Here is a 16,235-nt window from a genome sequence, read left to right as displayed (position 1 = left end):
TGAACGGGAATCATGTATTAAGATACACAGATACAGAACCTATCATTTTTATGAATGATTTTCATCACTATTCCACTGCTATGATCCTTATGTAAAGCAAAAGGACAAAATGAGGAGGAGCATAGTAATGTGCACACTTATGCCTGTGTCTGCTCTCTGACACGCATGTGCTGCTGCTTCTTTGGAGATGTGTGCATCGGTATCCGCATTCAGAATTTCTCTCACACTCCCAGAATACTCACATTGTTGGATCGCAGAGACACACGGCCTCCGCAGCGGGCACAGAACTTGGTGCGGCAGTAGGAGCAGAGATGGCCGCATCCGTCAGCAAACTTTGTTTTATGACAGATTCCACAAGTCGGAGCATCATCTTTGTGCTCACCCTGGTAACGCCGTGCTTCTTCCCCTATTTTTCTCACTTGTTCCTTATAGCTTTCAAATTGCTGATGCAATCTCCTGGCAAAAGAAAGAATGGTCCCAAACTAAGTAAAACAAAACTAAGTAAAATGGAAGACAAACATTTTTTTCCTAACAGAATAGAAGCACAGCTATTTGAACTAAAGCAAGACATACAAAGCAACTTCCCCTCCTAATCTTACCTACAAAGGTAACAAATGTATTAGCATGTGTTCTATTAGGCCTAGTTTGGCTTACTAGCCCTGAACCAGAGAAATGCACATAGACTCCATATAATCACTGCTTGTCCCAACAGTGGAATTCACATATTCATGCCATGCCTCTGCTTCTTTTAGACAGCATTTCAACTGGGTCTCAACACCTTCCACTCGTGTGTGTGTGTGTGTGTGTGTGTGTGTGTGTGTGTAACTGAAGCAAAAGTTATACAAAATACTTAGCCTAACTATATATGATGTGCTCTGATACATTCTATCTTACTCTAAGTTTAATACTGATTACTATTTTTAAAAACTCTGTCACAGTAAATTGATTCCATGACCCACTATTTATGCATGATCCATACTTGGAAAAAAGACTATTTTAAACTATGTTGCTAGGCAATCTGTCTTCCACAAAATCCTTCACCACATTCCTGAAGGCCATTTATTTTGCATGCATCAAATATTTCATACAATATATAGTATGATAGCTTAAACATTGTATTTTAGCTTGCTAGTTCTTCCAAGTCACATTAAAAGCTCGAAACCACACCTTGTAAGTATCCAGATTTTCATATACCCCACTTTTGCTTGGATCTCTCTGAGGTTATATGTATGGGGGTTGCTACTAGTCTTTACTGATAACTACTGGTGGTAGGACAATCAAAGTCATTGAGGCAAATGATCTCCTATACGAATATTCACATTTATGCTCTGGCTGGTGTGGCTCAGTGGAATGAGTGGCAGCCTGCTAACCAAAGGGTCGCTGTTTTGATTCCCAATCAGAGCACATGCCTGGGTTATGGGCCAGGTCCCCAGTAGGGGGTGTGCAAGAGGCAACCACACACTGATACTTCTCTCCCTCTCCTCATTCCTTCCCCTCTCTCTAAAAATAAATAAATACAATCTTAAAAAAAATTCACATTTAATGCAATTCAAATTTCCTCTTCTCCCCACCAGCCCAAGTCCCTCAGTCTTAAATCACTACAAGAAGAAACCATTAGCTGTTCTGTGTAGAACACTAGGATATCCAGTGAAAGGATGCCTTGGTTTAATAAATGAGAACTGAGAGAGTCTTCCTAGGCCTAGCCAACACTCATTGGCTTTTACATCAACAGGGAAGCTCCTGGGAAGTGGCTAATCAAATGTACCCATGTATCTGAGCTAGTTTGCTGGATGTGAGTATTCCCTGGGACACAGAGCACACACATGCTATTGGTAATTCAGGCAGTTAGCTTGATGCGCTGCATCGAACCTAACTGTGGGGACCTGGTACTCCCTGGAAACAAAACCAAGTGAGTTAAGTCTGCCAGCAAAGTGCTGGGATTTCATTACATTTTCCTCTTAACAATAATGGCTTTTGAGCAGAAATTTACTGATTGCTTTTAAAATTCTTTCTCACTTTCCCCAATGACACTTTTTTTCCTGTTTAATTCCATACTTGAAGCAAATATAGTTGCACTAGCTATAAAGTAGTTTATAATCTGAAACCTTTGCAATTGAATGGCTACCTTTCAGTTCATAGAAGGATGTAGTGATATGTTATTTAGTAAATGTAAGAATATTTGATGAACTTATTGAAGGTATTTGATACATTAATTTTTTTATAGTTCAAACGTTATCAATCTAGGATCAAGTTGGTAAAAGAAAACCATGAATATCTACTATTTCAAAAGTAGTCATACAAAATAGCACTAAAAATCTTATAGCTTCTATTAAAGAAAATAATTATTAAGGAGTGGGGGTAGGAAAATACTTCAAATTGAAGAAACTGAAATAACCTCTAAGCACAGAGAGAGCCCATGAGTAAACATGCATTGTGGGAACTGCCCGATCAAATCTACTTGAGTATAAATGCAAAGGAGAAAGCCAGGCTAAGGGAAAAGTTTTCCTATAAACTTACTTTGTAATACATAACATGATTTAATATGGCTGTTGGCAAACTTTATGGTAAGAGGCCAGATTGTAAATATTTTAGAACTTGTGGGCCACATAATCTCTGTTTCAACTCTACTGCTGTAAATAGATAATACACATAATAATAAATGTGACAAGGTCCCAATAAAACTTTATTACCGAAACAGATGCTAGGCCACTGAAGGGGTTTGACAATTCCTGATAGTATATGCTTTATGTTATACTAAGATAGTTTGAAATTCAAAGTCTCTTTGTTTTGTTAAACTCAAATATAAGACTTTTCTCCATCCTCTAGGGCCCCATCAAAAAGCCATCTACTTCAGGAAATCTTTTATTCTGTGTGTGGGTGCAGAACACGACCACTGAGGTGAAACCTAACTTTACTGCCATCTAATAGCATTTCATGCGGTTAATCATAGACTACTTGTTTTTACTTACCATATATTATTACCATTTCTGAAAATGACACCTCCCTTCTACCAAACAGTAAATTAACCCACACCGAGGCTCTGTGACCAAGACTGTGCTTTAACTTTTGTGTAGGCGGTGGAAAATAAAATTTTAGATAGCCACCAAAAACAATGGAAATAGAGCATACAATATCCAAACCAGTAGAGGGCAACACATGAATGAGGATAAAATCAGTCCAAAGTAGACAAAAGCTATTCACAAAGCAGGGCAATTAGAAATTGTGGTCTGGAATGACAGTCCAGCCCACGTCCCTGTCCACCTGTCCAACTCATTTCCCAGTGTGTTCCTTTCTTTTTTTTAGCAGCAGACATTATGAAAGAAAGAAGAAAGGAAGAGAGTCAGGGCTGGGGGCGGGGAGGAGAAAGGAGCCACATTCACTACTCCCACTTCCTGAAAATCTGCCTGCTCTCTAGTCTTCTGCAATGCTCTACTGAACTGTCTCTTAAAATCCAGCCTTGATGCATTTTTTTTCAATTTGTATTCTCCTTACATTACTCTGATATCTCACACAGTTAAGATGTTGTCTCACCATGAAATATGCCTTTGGAATCAGGATACTGGGAGTGAAACCATAAATAGCACATTTATTTTTTTATCTGATGTTTTAATGCTTTAATCTATATCAAATATGTGACAGGGTTCTATTATGAATAATAAATGGAAATATATATTTTATTATATGGTATTACAGTAAATGCAGGACTGCAAATGTAAAATCTTTTTGTGAAATTTATTTGTACATTTCAATTTTAGAATTAACAATATATTATTATTGATTAGCTAGGTTGACAAAATATATGATCACAAATCTCACATTTAAATTATCTAACTAGAAAATGGAGAGTGTTATAAAATATGCAATGCTTTCAAAAGAAAATCATTGATGTAGAAACCTTGATTTTCTCCCTGGATGTTTCCATTGCTTTGCTATGTAAAATCATTGCATTATTTTTATATCTGTGCACTCAATTCAAGGAATTCCAAGATTCCAGATGTAAAGAAGTGGGGTAATTAAGGGCATATATTTGAAGGAAATAAAGATGAATGCTTAACAAGTTGTATAACATTCTTTAAATGTCAAAAAAACCTAGATATCATCCTATTTTCAACATAAGTAATTTAAATAAGAAATTATTAATGACATTCTTACCAATTAAGTGTTTGTTGATCACTTACTATAAAGAAGGCACACAGAATAATGCTAAGTGATTGGTCACAGTGAAATGCAGAGAAATCTTTGTAATTGGCACAGCACCTCACTTATTTCTGTTTTGTGTTTTTCCTTCTTCCATCCCCAAAGTGGTCAGAAGCTAGAAAAACACAATTCTGCTGTTCTTCCTGGCTGTCCTTTGGGAAGTCTAGGATAGATTTTCTGGGAGGAGGAGCAATGGGGGCTAGTACTTCCACATTTCAAAAGCTTCAGTGGCGGGTTCAGAGGGAGTGCTTTCCCAAAAATGAAGAGAGTGGCAAAGATCAGAGTAGTTTGCACATAAGACCCTAAACTGGAGAATTGCTCTGGGATGTGCATAGAATGGCAGGAAGGCATGGGTACTGAAAACAATAGGCATGGCCTCTGTTTCCCTTCCCGGCCTGGGCACAGAACACAGAGAACGGGGCACCGGCAAGGGCCCATGCAGTTAGTGACACAGAGATTAAAGCCAGGAGAGTTGTTCTGAGACATAGAGCATGTCCGGGAGAGAGTCCTGATGATAACTGAAAATAAGCAGTTTCCTAGCCTGAGAGATTAGAAGCTTACTTCAAAAAATTTTGACCTCACACTCTACCGTCAAAAAACCCACAATACCCTCAACTCTAAATGACTCCAAGGAATGTACAGTCTACTTAGGAAGTAGCAGGTCCAGCACAAATAATGCCTCTTTTTTTATTACAAAATCTTTTATTAGAAAAGTCATAAGCATGTAATTCTACAACATAACAATTTCACACTGGAGCACACCATATGACACTTTAGGTGAAATGTTCAAATTAAAACGATAAATTATTATACCTACATTATTACCCTACCAACCACATTCAAGCAGGCATTACTTCTGCTAGACGCTGTATATGAACATAAGTTAGTAGTTTGTGGTAATGTATGCCAAGTGACAGAGAATGAAAGCAAGTTGGTCAGCAGAGAGTAATAATTCTGGATAAAATGATGAGGCATATTTCTTTCACTTAGTTGGTCAAAAACATATTCCTAGATAACTTAGAACTTGGACTATTCTTTGAAATAATAAAAATTCGGTACATGTTAATGGTAATAGAATAACTAAAGCAAACAAATAAGGAAATATGCTAAGATAATAATTGCAAATCCTCCCAGATTTCTCAGAAATATAGATGAAATTACCTTTTAAAATCTATGAATATCAGCAAATAAGCATTCAGTTTATATGGTCTTCTGAGTGACAGCCCAGTAATCATACATAAATGACTGGGAAGTGAACACATATATGAACTTTAAAAATGGTTTCCTGGGCCAAAAACACAAGTCTCTTTTTTAGTGAAACTGTCTCTTCAATTCTACTCTGTAACAGAGAGAAGCAGTAAAATTCCACTCCATTTCAGTGATGACTAATTTTTTAATGATAATTAGAAATAACAAACCCTGGTATCAGAACGAAGTTGAAAATAATTAACATTATATAGCCTTTTAAGTAGAAAGATTAAGTAATAGAATTTGGTGCTACAGAATTATTGGACAGAAGATAGGAGCTGTCTTGGCTACATCTCTAGGGATGACATCCAAACAAAAGCACGAGACCAGCTACTCCAAGTTCCTCAGTTAAAAAGCTGTAGAGCAGAAAGCCAGGCTCCAAATGGCTGGGGCGCGAATCCCACCACTTCCTCAGAGGTGCTCTGACCTAGAAGTCCAGCCATGGCCCCATTGAACCAGTTAGAGAGACCAGCAAAATCCATGCCCAGGGTGCTGACATGACTCCTTGTAGCTCAGTTTCAAGTCAGGTCTCATGGAAGAACATTCGACTGTCAGGACCTAAATTACATCAGGGATTCTAGCTATATAGAGTCTATGATGACGTTGTAAGACCTGGTTTTCCACTCTAGCTACAATCCTCTGATTTATGCTGAATTTCTTAATTCCTGAATTTTTTAATTCCACTGCACCCAAGGTGAGTGATATCTAAATCTAGGATTTCCCTTGATAAAAATAATGCCCGCCACATAACTAAATTTTAATCATAAATGAGAAAAGGTTGGTATTGCCTATATGAAAATGTGCTGGAAAAAGTTTCTGTTATATATTTTAATCTGATAGCCATAATTGCTTAAAACTTAAAATTTTATGAATCACAGATGTATGTACATATGAGTATTTTTAGGTTCTAAAAATAATCAGAGTAAGGGCTATGAGGAGAGAGGGATGAATAGGTGGAGCGCACAGTGGGGCTTTAGGATAATCACACTACTCTGCACAATGCTACCATGGTGGACGCATGTCACTACACATTTGTCCAAATCCACGGATTAGGATTAGGGTTTGCAACACCAAGAGTGAACCCTAAAAGAAACTACTTTGGGTGGCAACAATGTATCCATGCGGGTTAATCTGTTGTAACAAATATACCACTCTTGGGGGTGTTGGTAATGAAGAAGGTTATGCATGTGTGGGAGCAGGCGGTGTGTGGAAAGTCGCTGTCCCTTCCTCACAATTTTGCTGTGAATCTAAAACTGCTCTAAAAGATAAAGTCTACAAAAAGTTGATCCTCCAGAAAAGGGTATACAATATATGATATACAGAATATGTATATATCTAAACATTTCAGTAATATGGCCCTTTGTCACAGATAGTATTGAGTAATTTTAAAAAATCACTACAGTTAAAAAATATTTTTCAGCTTGTGTCTAATCCATACTTAAGACTTTAGTTTAAAAGTATACTTTTTACTTACTGCAAATGCCCAGCAGATGGCACTAAAGATTTTTATTTTTGCATTTAATTCCTTTATATTTGAACTATTTTTCTTCAATGTGTTAAAGAAAATTAGTACATTCAGCAGGGGGTATAACTTATTAGGAAAAAATGTGTTTTCAGAGGTGGCTGAAAAAGAACAAAAGAGAAAATTATAAAGTGCTGAAATTTCTGCTCTTTTGTGGAGAGCCCTCATTCTAAATGTCCTTTAAAAAATTAGGTTAGCAGTGGAATCACTGGGTCAAAAGACATTTCCATTTTTAGTTTTTTAAGGAAATTCCATACCGTTTTCCACAGTGGCTGTAACAGTCTGCATGCTCACCAACAGTGCACTAGGGTACACCTTTTCTCCACAACTTTACCAGTACTTGTTTGTTGGTTTATTAATGATGGCCATTTTGGCAGGTGTGAGATGATATCTCACTGTGGTTTTAATTTAATTTAATCTGATGGCTAGTGAGCTGAACATCTTTACGTATGTCTATGGGCCATCTGTCTTCCTTGGAGAAGTGTCTATTCAGATCCTTTGTCCATTTAATTTTATTGTTTGTCTTCATGGTGTTGAATCATATGAGTTCTTTATATATTTTGGAGCTCAAACCCTTGTCTGATGTATCATAGGCACATACCCTAAGAATCTTGAATCACCAATTCAATAGAATGTATGCACCCCTATCTTCATAGCAGTGCTATTTACAATAGCCAAGTGCTGGAAACAGCCTAAGTGACCAACAGTAAATGAGCAGATCAAAAAACTGTGGTACATTTACACAATGGAATACTATGCAGCAGAAAGAAAGAAGGAACTCCTACCTTGTACAATAGTGTGGATGGAACTGGAGAATATTACGCTAAGTGAAATAAACCAGTTGGTAAAAGACAAATACCATATGATATCACCAATAAGAGGAATCTAATAAACAAAATAAACTAACAAACAAAATAGAACCACAGGCATGGAAACATGGAACAGATTGAAAGTGACCAGAGGGGAGGGGGGAGGATAATGGTGGAAACAAGGGGAAGGGATTGATCGAAGAACATGTGTGAATGACCCATGGGCATGGACAATAGTGTGGGGATGGGCTGTGGGAGCAGGGGGTGGGATGGACAGAGGAGGGCAAAAGGGGAAAAACTGGGACAACTACAACAGGATAACTATAAAAAAAGATTTAATAAAATTATATGTTAAGGATTTTGTTGTATTTTTTCTTTCTTTTTATGCCCTCCATTTAGCATTGCTAGAAATGTAGTTCATCCAATCAGCATCCTACAGTGTTCTGAAAGCACTGAGAGACGACACTTAGGAAAAAGAAGAGCATAACTGATGATTAGCTATTAGTGTTTTATAGCCTGTGACTTCAGTCAAGCATTTATTTTTAATTCTGCTTTCAATTTACCACAGGAGGCCACTCCTGAGTAAGCATTGAACGAAGACATCTCAGGACATGGAGCCCACTAGCATACACTTATTTTTGCTTCACTTCATGTCCCAAGAAAAACCTTCCCTGTGCTCCTGACACTGGGGGTGGGGGTGGGGGCACTGCATGCACAGAAGCTTTGTGTGTTAGGGCCTAGAATATTGTTCCTAGATTATGGAACAATGTCCGTGCTTTCTAATATTTGAGACAGACCAGAGGTCCAAAACTAAAATTCTGGCATGAGAGGGAATGATTTTAGTACTTTGACAATATCCATTTATAGTACAGTTCAAGAAAATCAAGTAAAAGGAAGAGAAACCACAAATAGTCTATAAAGTAGGAATAAAGTTTTAGAAAGGAGTGAAGTCAGTTTTTAAGAAAAGAATCTAACAGGTAATATGGGTACCTGCCATCCCTATGATAGATATGTAATTCATTAATATCAAATACCGTAGACCTAATTATATTTCAGGTAAGCCTTTCCAAAATGTGCCATTTGATCATGCTAATCTACCTAGTACACAAAAGGCAAACTCCGTGTGTTGGCAATTTAGAAGGTGGCAGTGCCTACATGAATGATCAAGCCAGCGTTCAGTAATCAGTTCCTGTGTGCATCTTCTGGAATGCCCAACACACTCTAAATCTTGCCTTTGCTGTATTCTTGACTATTTTCACCAGACTCACTATGTTTTATTACTAGAGAATAAAAAAAAATCTACCTTACTCTAAAAATGGATTTTTTTTGGAAGGGATTAAGTACAATAGAATAGGTAAGACACAAGTCTTAGGTTGGCCAGCTCAGAACCAAATCTGGCTGTATTTTTTAGCATCATGACCATAAAGAAATTATTTAAACTATTCCTCAGTTTCCTCATTTACCGACTGGTAATAATGGCAACTTGATAGGATCACTGGGAGGGCTATTGAGATGATCAATGTAAAGTGCTTAGTACAATGCCTAGTACATGGTAAGAGCTCAATAAATGTGAGCTTTATTATTAAACATAGGCATAGATAATACATGAGGAAAGAAAGTACTTTGCTTTTAAGTATCTGAGTACATTTAGATGATAACTTTAGAATGGAGCTATGACTGGCAAGACTTCCTGGCATATAGGTACCAGTATGACTGACCTGCATCATCTATCAATACTGCTACTTAGGGGCAAACAGGTCATTATCTAAGATGAAAGCCAGAGAGAAAGGTGAGCCACTAGTATAATTTGTTTTGTAGAAAGTCCAGGATACAGCCACTGGAAGGGGACACCCATGTGCCAATTCACAGAAACAGAAAGAAAATAAAGCAGATTCTAAAATCTGAATGTTGAAAAAGAATATTATCCTTAGATTATTTCAAACAGAAATAAAATTGCCCAAGTCATAATTATTCCCAATGCTCTCAAACAGTGGATAAATGAATAATATATAGAAGACTTCTGACCTGCCAAAAAGTTTTCTCTTTCACTTTTAATGTCTAATAAATTTGTGCACATTGAGTGTACCTTTATTAGTGAGTTAACTGCATTTTACTGCTTGTTCTTTTGAATGATACAATCTGGGATGTGGTGGCTAAGGTGGCTTTCAATGTAAGTTGGACGAAGAATTGTTACCTTACATTTGTAATTGATCAAAACAATTCATTTAGAATGTCAGTGGTCTCAGAAAGCCCTGTGAACTGCTTTATTTCCCAGAAATCACAGAGCCATGTGGAGTAAATGACATGCACAACATCCCCTCACTTCCAGACATGTAATCACTCTGTCTCCATGGACAAATTCTACCATTAGTCAAGCTTGGTGCTTACCCACTCCAGTTACCAGGTTCGCAATTTTGCCTCCTGCAGCATTTCTATCTTACCTGGTCAGAGGTTCGGTACCACCTACTTATCTCTAGTGAGGGGGTAACGAAGACATGTGAATGCTACTTTGGGTATAGAAGGATAACATATTGCCTGCTTTGTGTCCTCAGGAAGTGAGTGCAGCATATTTCTTTGGTGTTGGGTTCAATCTATGTGTGTACCAATACTTGAGACAACAGCAGAGCCCAGGGGTTCTAAGGCCAAACTTCCTGGGTTTGAACCTCTTCTAGGCTCTTCCTCTTACTAACTTTAAGTCCAGGTAAGTTATTTAACACTCTAGGACCCCAGTTCTTCATATGTAAAATGTAGATGATAATGCCTACCTACTGCAGGGTTGTTTTGGGGATTAAAATAGCATATTATATATATATGTATATACAAATGTAGATATATCTCACATAGGGAGGTGTTGAACAATTAGTAAGCACTCTGTAAAATATTACCTATTTTTATAACGTACTGAGAAAACACTGAACAAAATGAGATAAAAGCATCTGCTTTTGTTCTGTGACATCTAACATTACATAATAGGTTACAATATGTAAGTGAAATCTAGAACTATGAAATAAAGTGTCTAGGTTGAGCCCAGAACTTTCAAAGCAGCACCAGCAAATATATTACTTTGAAAGCCTAAATTAACTATCTGAGAAATAATAAATTTATTCCATAAAGGCTTCCTCTTTTTCATTTTTAAAAAGCAGAGAAATACAAGCTTCCTGGATTTTACTTGCACAGTGCACTGAATTAGTCAGCCATCATTAGGTACGGAATTTTCTAAGCCATTCCGGAGTGCATTTCAAGACAAGTGACAAGATATAATTTCCTTCCCATTATATTTGCTAATGGTGACATCTGTTTTCATCTTTTAATTAAAATACATCATTAATATGCATTTAAGACATCACTATCATCTAAATAATATAACAGGTGTCATAAATAACTTAAGTTTTTTTAGACCCATGAAAGGGAGATCATAAAGCAGATAATTCAAATGGTTTTGCAAATGCAGAAGCTAAAATTCCAGAGGATGTCAGAAGAATTTAACTTACACAAATGTATGTGTACTCTATATCTCGCCCATGTTACCCAGAATCTCTACCATTGTGTAATCAGCTCCACACAACCTCTTCTACCTCCACCAGCCACTGAGTGGGAATAATCAAGTCTATTTTTAAAACTTAACATCTTATATCAGGTACTAAGAATATGTCATAATCAACTTTTACTAATCACAGTGCACACAAAGCTAGAAACAGTCCATTTTACATTTTATAATATTGCATTATCCATGAATAACTTTGAACAATATCAAAGCACTCAATATTATAACTGCATTTAATTCAGTAGAATATACCGGAACCCTGGACAGAAAATCTAACAGTTTTTGTCACTGTAATGATCCCATCATTAAGAATGATTTAATTGTAGCTCAACAATCTGATCAAAATTGTACCAGTCAGTCAAAAAGAGAATACTTTGCTATACTTCTCTTGTGACTAACACACTGTTTTATCCTTTTGCGGGCATATTTCTCTTAAGTACCTGATTAATCTCCTCTCACAGATTACAACCACCTCAAAACCTGGGTCCCCACCTCTCTTACCCAACTCAGTAACCCTGCATCAAGCCCCATAGAACAGGCAATCAGCAAATACTTAGAGTTCAATTAAATTAGCAGCTATTCAGTGCAATGGCCCAGGAAAGGCACTGTCAGTCCTAAAGAGGAATCTACTACTCCTTTTTCTTATTTATTAATATTTTACCATCACCAGAGGATTCCCAATGCTAAATAATGTTGTGGTTACTACCAATGTCCCTGATTTTTAAAGTATAAATGAGGAAGTCAGAAGAGGCTTGAAGGAAATGGTAAAATATGAGGAAAAACCTGAAACAGGTGAAAGTCAACAGCAAGTCATGAAAAGAAGACTTAAAGAGGGAAGAACAAGGGTGAAGTTGAAGGCCTGAGGTTGGAGCCAGGCTAGTGAATCTAAGGAAGAGACAGGCAGCTGTGTGGCTGGAGAGGACTGGACAAGGACAGAGGAGGGAAGCGGGGCAGGTTATGCAAGTCTCACAGGCCAGTGGTAAGTGAAGTATTTGGCTTGGACTCTGGGTGAATGGGCAGCCACTGGAAAAGTCTGAATGGGATCAGATGACTGGACTTGAATATGCCCAGGCTCCTGTGGCTCTCATGTTTGTAATAGGAGATGGCAGGGATGGGAGCAGACATGCCACTCAGGAGGACTTGCAGAAATCCAGGTTGGAGATGATGGACCACAGCTCAGAAGGTAGAGGTGGTACAAAACACTCAGATGTTTCTTCCTTTCATCTTGCTTTAAACCTTCCCAGAGTGGATGCAGGTAGGCATATTTTTATTTTCATGACAATAGCATAGTTTTTTTTTAAGTTTATTTTCAGGTTATAGTTTTCTGTTTCATGCTGTATATCTTTTTTCACCATCTAAGACAATTATTGTTGAATCACACACCAAATGAGTTCGAGGTTTCTCAGGCTGAGTGACAGCAAAGAAAATCATCTCTGAAGGAATTACCACATAATCAGAATGAGACACAGAAGTACAATGAAGCTTTATCTCATAGTTAAAAATACTCAAATTCATCTCAAGGAAAAATGAATGAAGTACCCATCAAACACCTACCAAACTTCAGAGACCTGGCAATTACTGAAGCATCAAGGCAACCTGAACTGATGATGTATTAAATCACTTTAACATTACCAGAAATGTCATTGATTTTATATGTTCTATTAATAATGTACAGGAAATGTAAATGTGCAGTGATCTCATGTAAGGGAATCATGTTAATAGTGTTTCCTCAATCATTTTTCATTTTTTCTTGCTCCAGTGCTAAGCCACAGTGGTCACAACTTTTGTGTCCAAGGCACAGGTGACAGTAGAGATGGTATTAAATGGTCATTAGAATGCAGCTCTGCATTAGAAGGGGACAAAAACAGCTTTAATTTTTAACACTTTAAAAAATAAATTTTTCCTGTTTGCTTTTGTAATAGATTTCACCTTCCCTTAGGTATTTATAGAAATCTAAACTATAGTGTTTAATGTTAGTTTCCTCAAACACATGAACTGCTTTAGGTTGCAGTGTGTGTGTGTGTGTGTGTGTGTGTGTGTGTGTGTGGTGTATATTAAACTTGGTTAGATAATACAGGGTACTGCAGAGCCTCGAGGTCTTTATTTTAATATGAGTTTTCATTGTGCAATGCTATAAATACAGATATAGAAGGAAGGCATGAGGCATTGGTTCAGCTGCAAAGGAAATGCTCCTTTGAATAATGCTATAACAGCTTGGTTTGTTTATTTGTCTTATATCATTTTTGGCTTTGTTTTGATTCTCCGTAGTCTAGGAAAAAGCTCCTTGTTAATGGAGGTTCTCAGTGAATAGTGAACCAAAGAAAGGCCCTTTATATCAACCTGTCTTTACTCCCACCAAAGGCCCTTGTGAATCTGAACAAGTGTCTTTGGCCCATCGCACAAGGGAAGGCAAGGTCCCAGATGGTGGCATGAGGGAAGCAACAGCGGCCTCTGAGCAGTGAGCTCTGGGCATGGCTGCTGCAGCCACCACCAGTTTTGTGAGGATAGGCATCCTTGCCAACATAAAAAGAAAGATTTTCACAGTAAAGGGGCAATCGGCTAGAGAGACCACACATATGATATTACAGAATGGGACTGAGGAGAAAAAGAGAAATAAGGAATTCTCAGTGTGACTACAGGCAAGAGGGAGGTAACATTTCATATTAATTACTCACATCTAAGACCTGGGGTGTACAGTATGTCTCCTGCCTAAAAATAATTTAAACAGCCTGGCTAGGAGCACCGCTAATTTGTCTCTGTGTGCATCCTGCTGCTCACCTTTCTATAGAAGCTATGTAAAAAAGGCATTTTAAGAGAGCTACTTCTAAACACTTCGTTCCAGCTTCACCAAGTAATCAGGTTGCAGGATTCATGTATAAATATTCTTGGCTTTAAGGATACATGAGTTAGAGCTTTTGAAAAATTCCTTCTGGATTTTGTTTTAGCTTGGAATACCCTCATAGTAAACAGAAGTGCAGGGCATGAGGCAAGGTTTTTTATAAATTCTAAATAACTTTGCTATTATCTAAAGTGAAGCTATTCTCTCCCTTTCACCTCAGAGTTAACAAAGGGCCAAAGAAGGGTTTCATCCAAGGCCCCAGGTCAGCATCTCCTGGGTAAGGGCATCACTGCCAGAGAAAAGCCAGGGTTTGAACAAAGGCTCTGCCAGCAATGAGCTGGTGATCTGGTGCAAGATATTTAGTCTGTCTGAGTTTTATCCTCCTCATCTATAAATCGAGGATAACAATTGTTACCTTTTAGGATTATAGAGAAGATTACCTAGTGCAATGTCTGACACAGATTTGGTTCTCAGTTCTCTTTCACTGCCTTTGCCTTTCACAACAGTGTGGTTTGCTGCTGATTCTGTGTTCCCACAGGAAAGGGTAGGACAGTGTAATGGAAAGACCACTAAATTGAGACCAGGGTTCAGTGCTCACATACTCACATATACCACTGACATAGCACCTCTGAGGACCAAGATTCTTTATAGAAGTCATAAACTTTGACTCCTTGGTGTCCCCATGCATTAGTTCACAAATTCAGCATGTAAGGATTGAATATCTGCTGCATGCTGGGTGCTATTCGAGGTGCTGGTGATATAAAATAGCTGTTCACAGGAAACTTGCATTCAATTAGGTGAGGCAGGTGTTAGAAACACATTAACAAAAGAACATATAACAGGGCTGTCTCAGGTGGCACTATGGGCTGTGATAACTAATGAAAGAGGCTAAAGAGTAGAGAGAGTCACTGCAGGGCTGGAACGTGGATGCACGGGTAGGACGGTCAGGGAGACTGGTGGGGAACAGAGCCCTGAAGGATGCGGAGCACCGCGCCACATCTGTTGCTTTGTAAGGTACATTTTTCCACGAATCTTTGTAGTGTATCTGACCCTTCAGCGGAGGCGATTCCAGGTGGATGGGGGGTGGGGGGGTACAGAGGTCTGGAAGGAAAGGGGTTTGTGTTGGGCAGTGAGAGCAGAGTGGGGGCGGGGTTGAAGATCAGGTCCCAGTCCATTGATATCAGATGATATCAGATGGCCTTCAGAACCATTGAGGGGACTTGCAGTTTTCTTTTAAGCTGGATGGGAGGTCACTGCAGGGGTTTGAGTGGCAAGCTGATAGGATAAGCCTGAGAACTGAGAGGATCCCTCCATTTATGGTGAGGAGGGCAGGCAGTGTAGGGGAGAGAGGTTAGCTAACTCCTTGGCTCTCTAACAGGGCCAAGGTGAGAGTGGTAAGGAAGAATCAAACTGAGAGATTTGGAAAGTCAAGTTGAAGATTGTTTTAAGGCCATCACACCAATGTAAACAAATTATCATTTTAGCAAGTCTCTGGGGATTATTCCATGTTTAACTGTTTACTAGCACTATGATACTAAGCAAATTACTTAACCTCCTTAAACTTTTGGGTTGAGGACTAAAGTTTGTGTTTTCCCCAAATTCCTATGTTGAAGCCCTACCCACAATGTGATGGTATTTGGAGGTGGTCCCTTGGGAGGTGATTAGGTTTATAGGAGGTCATGAGGGCGGGGCTCTCACAGTGGGATTAGTGTTGTCCCAAGAAGAGGAAGGAGGTAAGAGGTTGAGATCTCCTTCTTGTGAAGGCACAGGGAGCAGTGGCCCTCTGGGAGCCAGGAAGAGGTGTTTACAGAGGAATGAATCAGCCAGCACCTTGATCTTAGACATCAGGGTTCCAGAATGTGAGAGAGAAATTTCTGTTATTTAAGCCACCCAGGCTATGGTGCTTTGTCCTAGAAGCTTGGTCTGGCTAATAAACTAAGTTCCCTCAGCTGTAAAATGTAGGTGATAATATTGTCTACTCTGCAGTGCTGTTGTGAGTTCTAGAGATGAGCTAAGAAATGCTTGGTACAGGGTCTGACACATATTAAGTGCTTAATAAATATCAACAGTGGTTAA

At 38.4% G+C, this 16,235-nt stretch overlaps 1 protein-coding gene across 27 annotated transcripts in view; it reads right to left on the bottom strand.

Moving 5' to 3' along the window:
* RIMS1 (regulating synaptic membrane exocytosis 1) overlaps positions 1 to 16,235 on the bottom strand; it is a 421,648-nt gene that overhangs the window by 230,031 nt on the left and 175,382 nt on the right. For 26 of the 27 annotated variants that reach the window (XM_045843939.1, XM_045843943.1, XM_045843959.1 and 23 more), the window contains one exon: positions 243 to 456. In XM_045843939.1, the coding sequence (XP_045699895.1) occupies positions 243 to 456 (214 nt within the window). The remainder of the gene's footprint in view (positions 1 to 242; positions 457 to 16,235) is intronic. The other variant, XM_045843941.1, reaches the window with a different exon arrangement.

The sequence above is a fragment of the Phyllostomus hastatus genome, unplaced genomic scaffold, assembly GCF_019186645.2.
Source record: "Phyllostomus hastatus isolate PE091 unplaced genomic scaffold, TTU_PhHast_1.1 phas_contig_40, whole genome shotgun sequence".
NCBI classification, from domain to species: Eukaryota; Metazoa; Chordata; class Mammalia; order Chiroptera; family Phyllostomidae; genus Phyllostomus; species Phyllostomus hastatus.
Note: the sequence above shows the minus strand (reverse complement) of the source record. Positions and strands in the feature narration are given on the sequence as shown.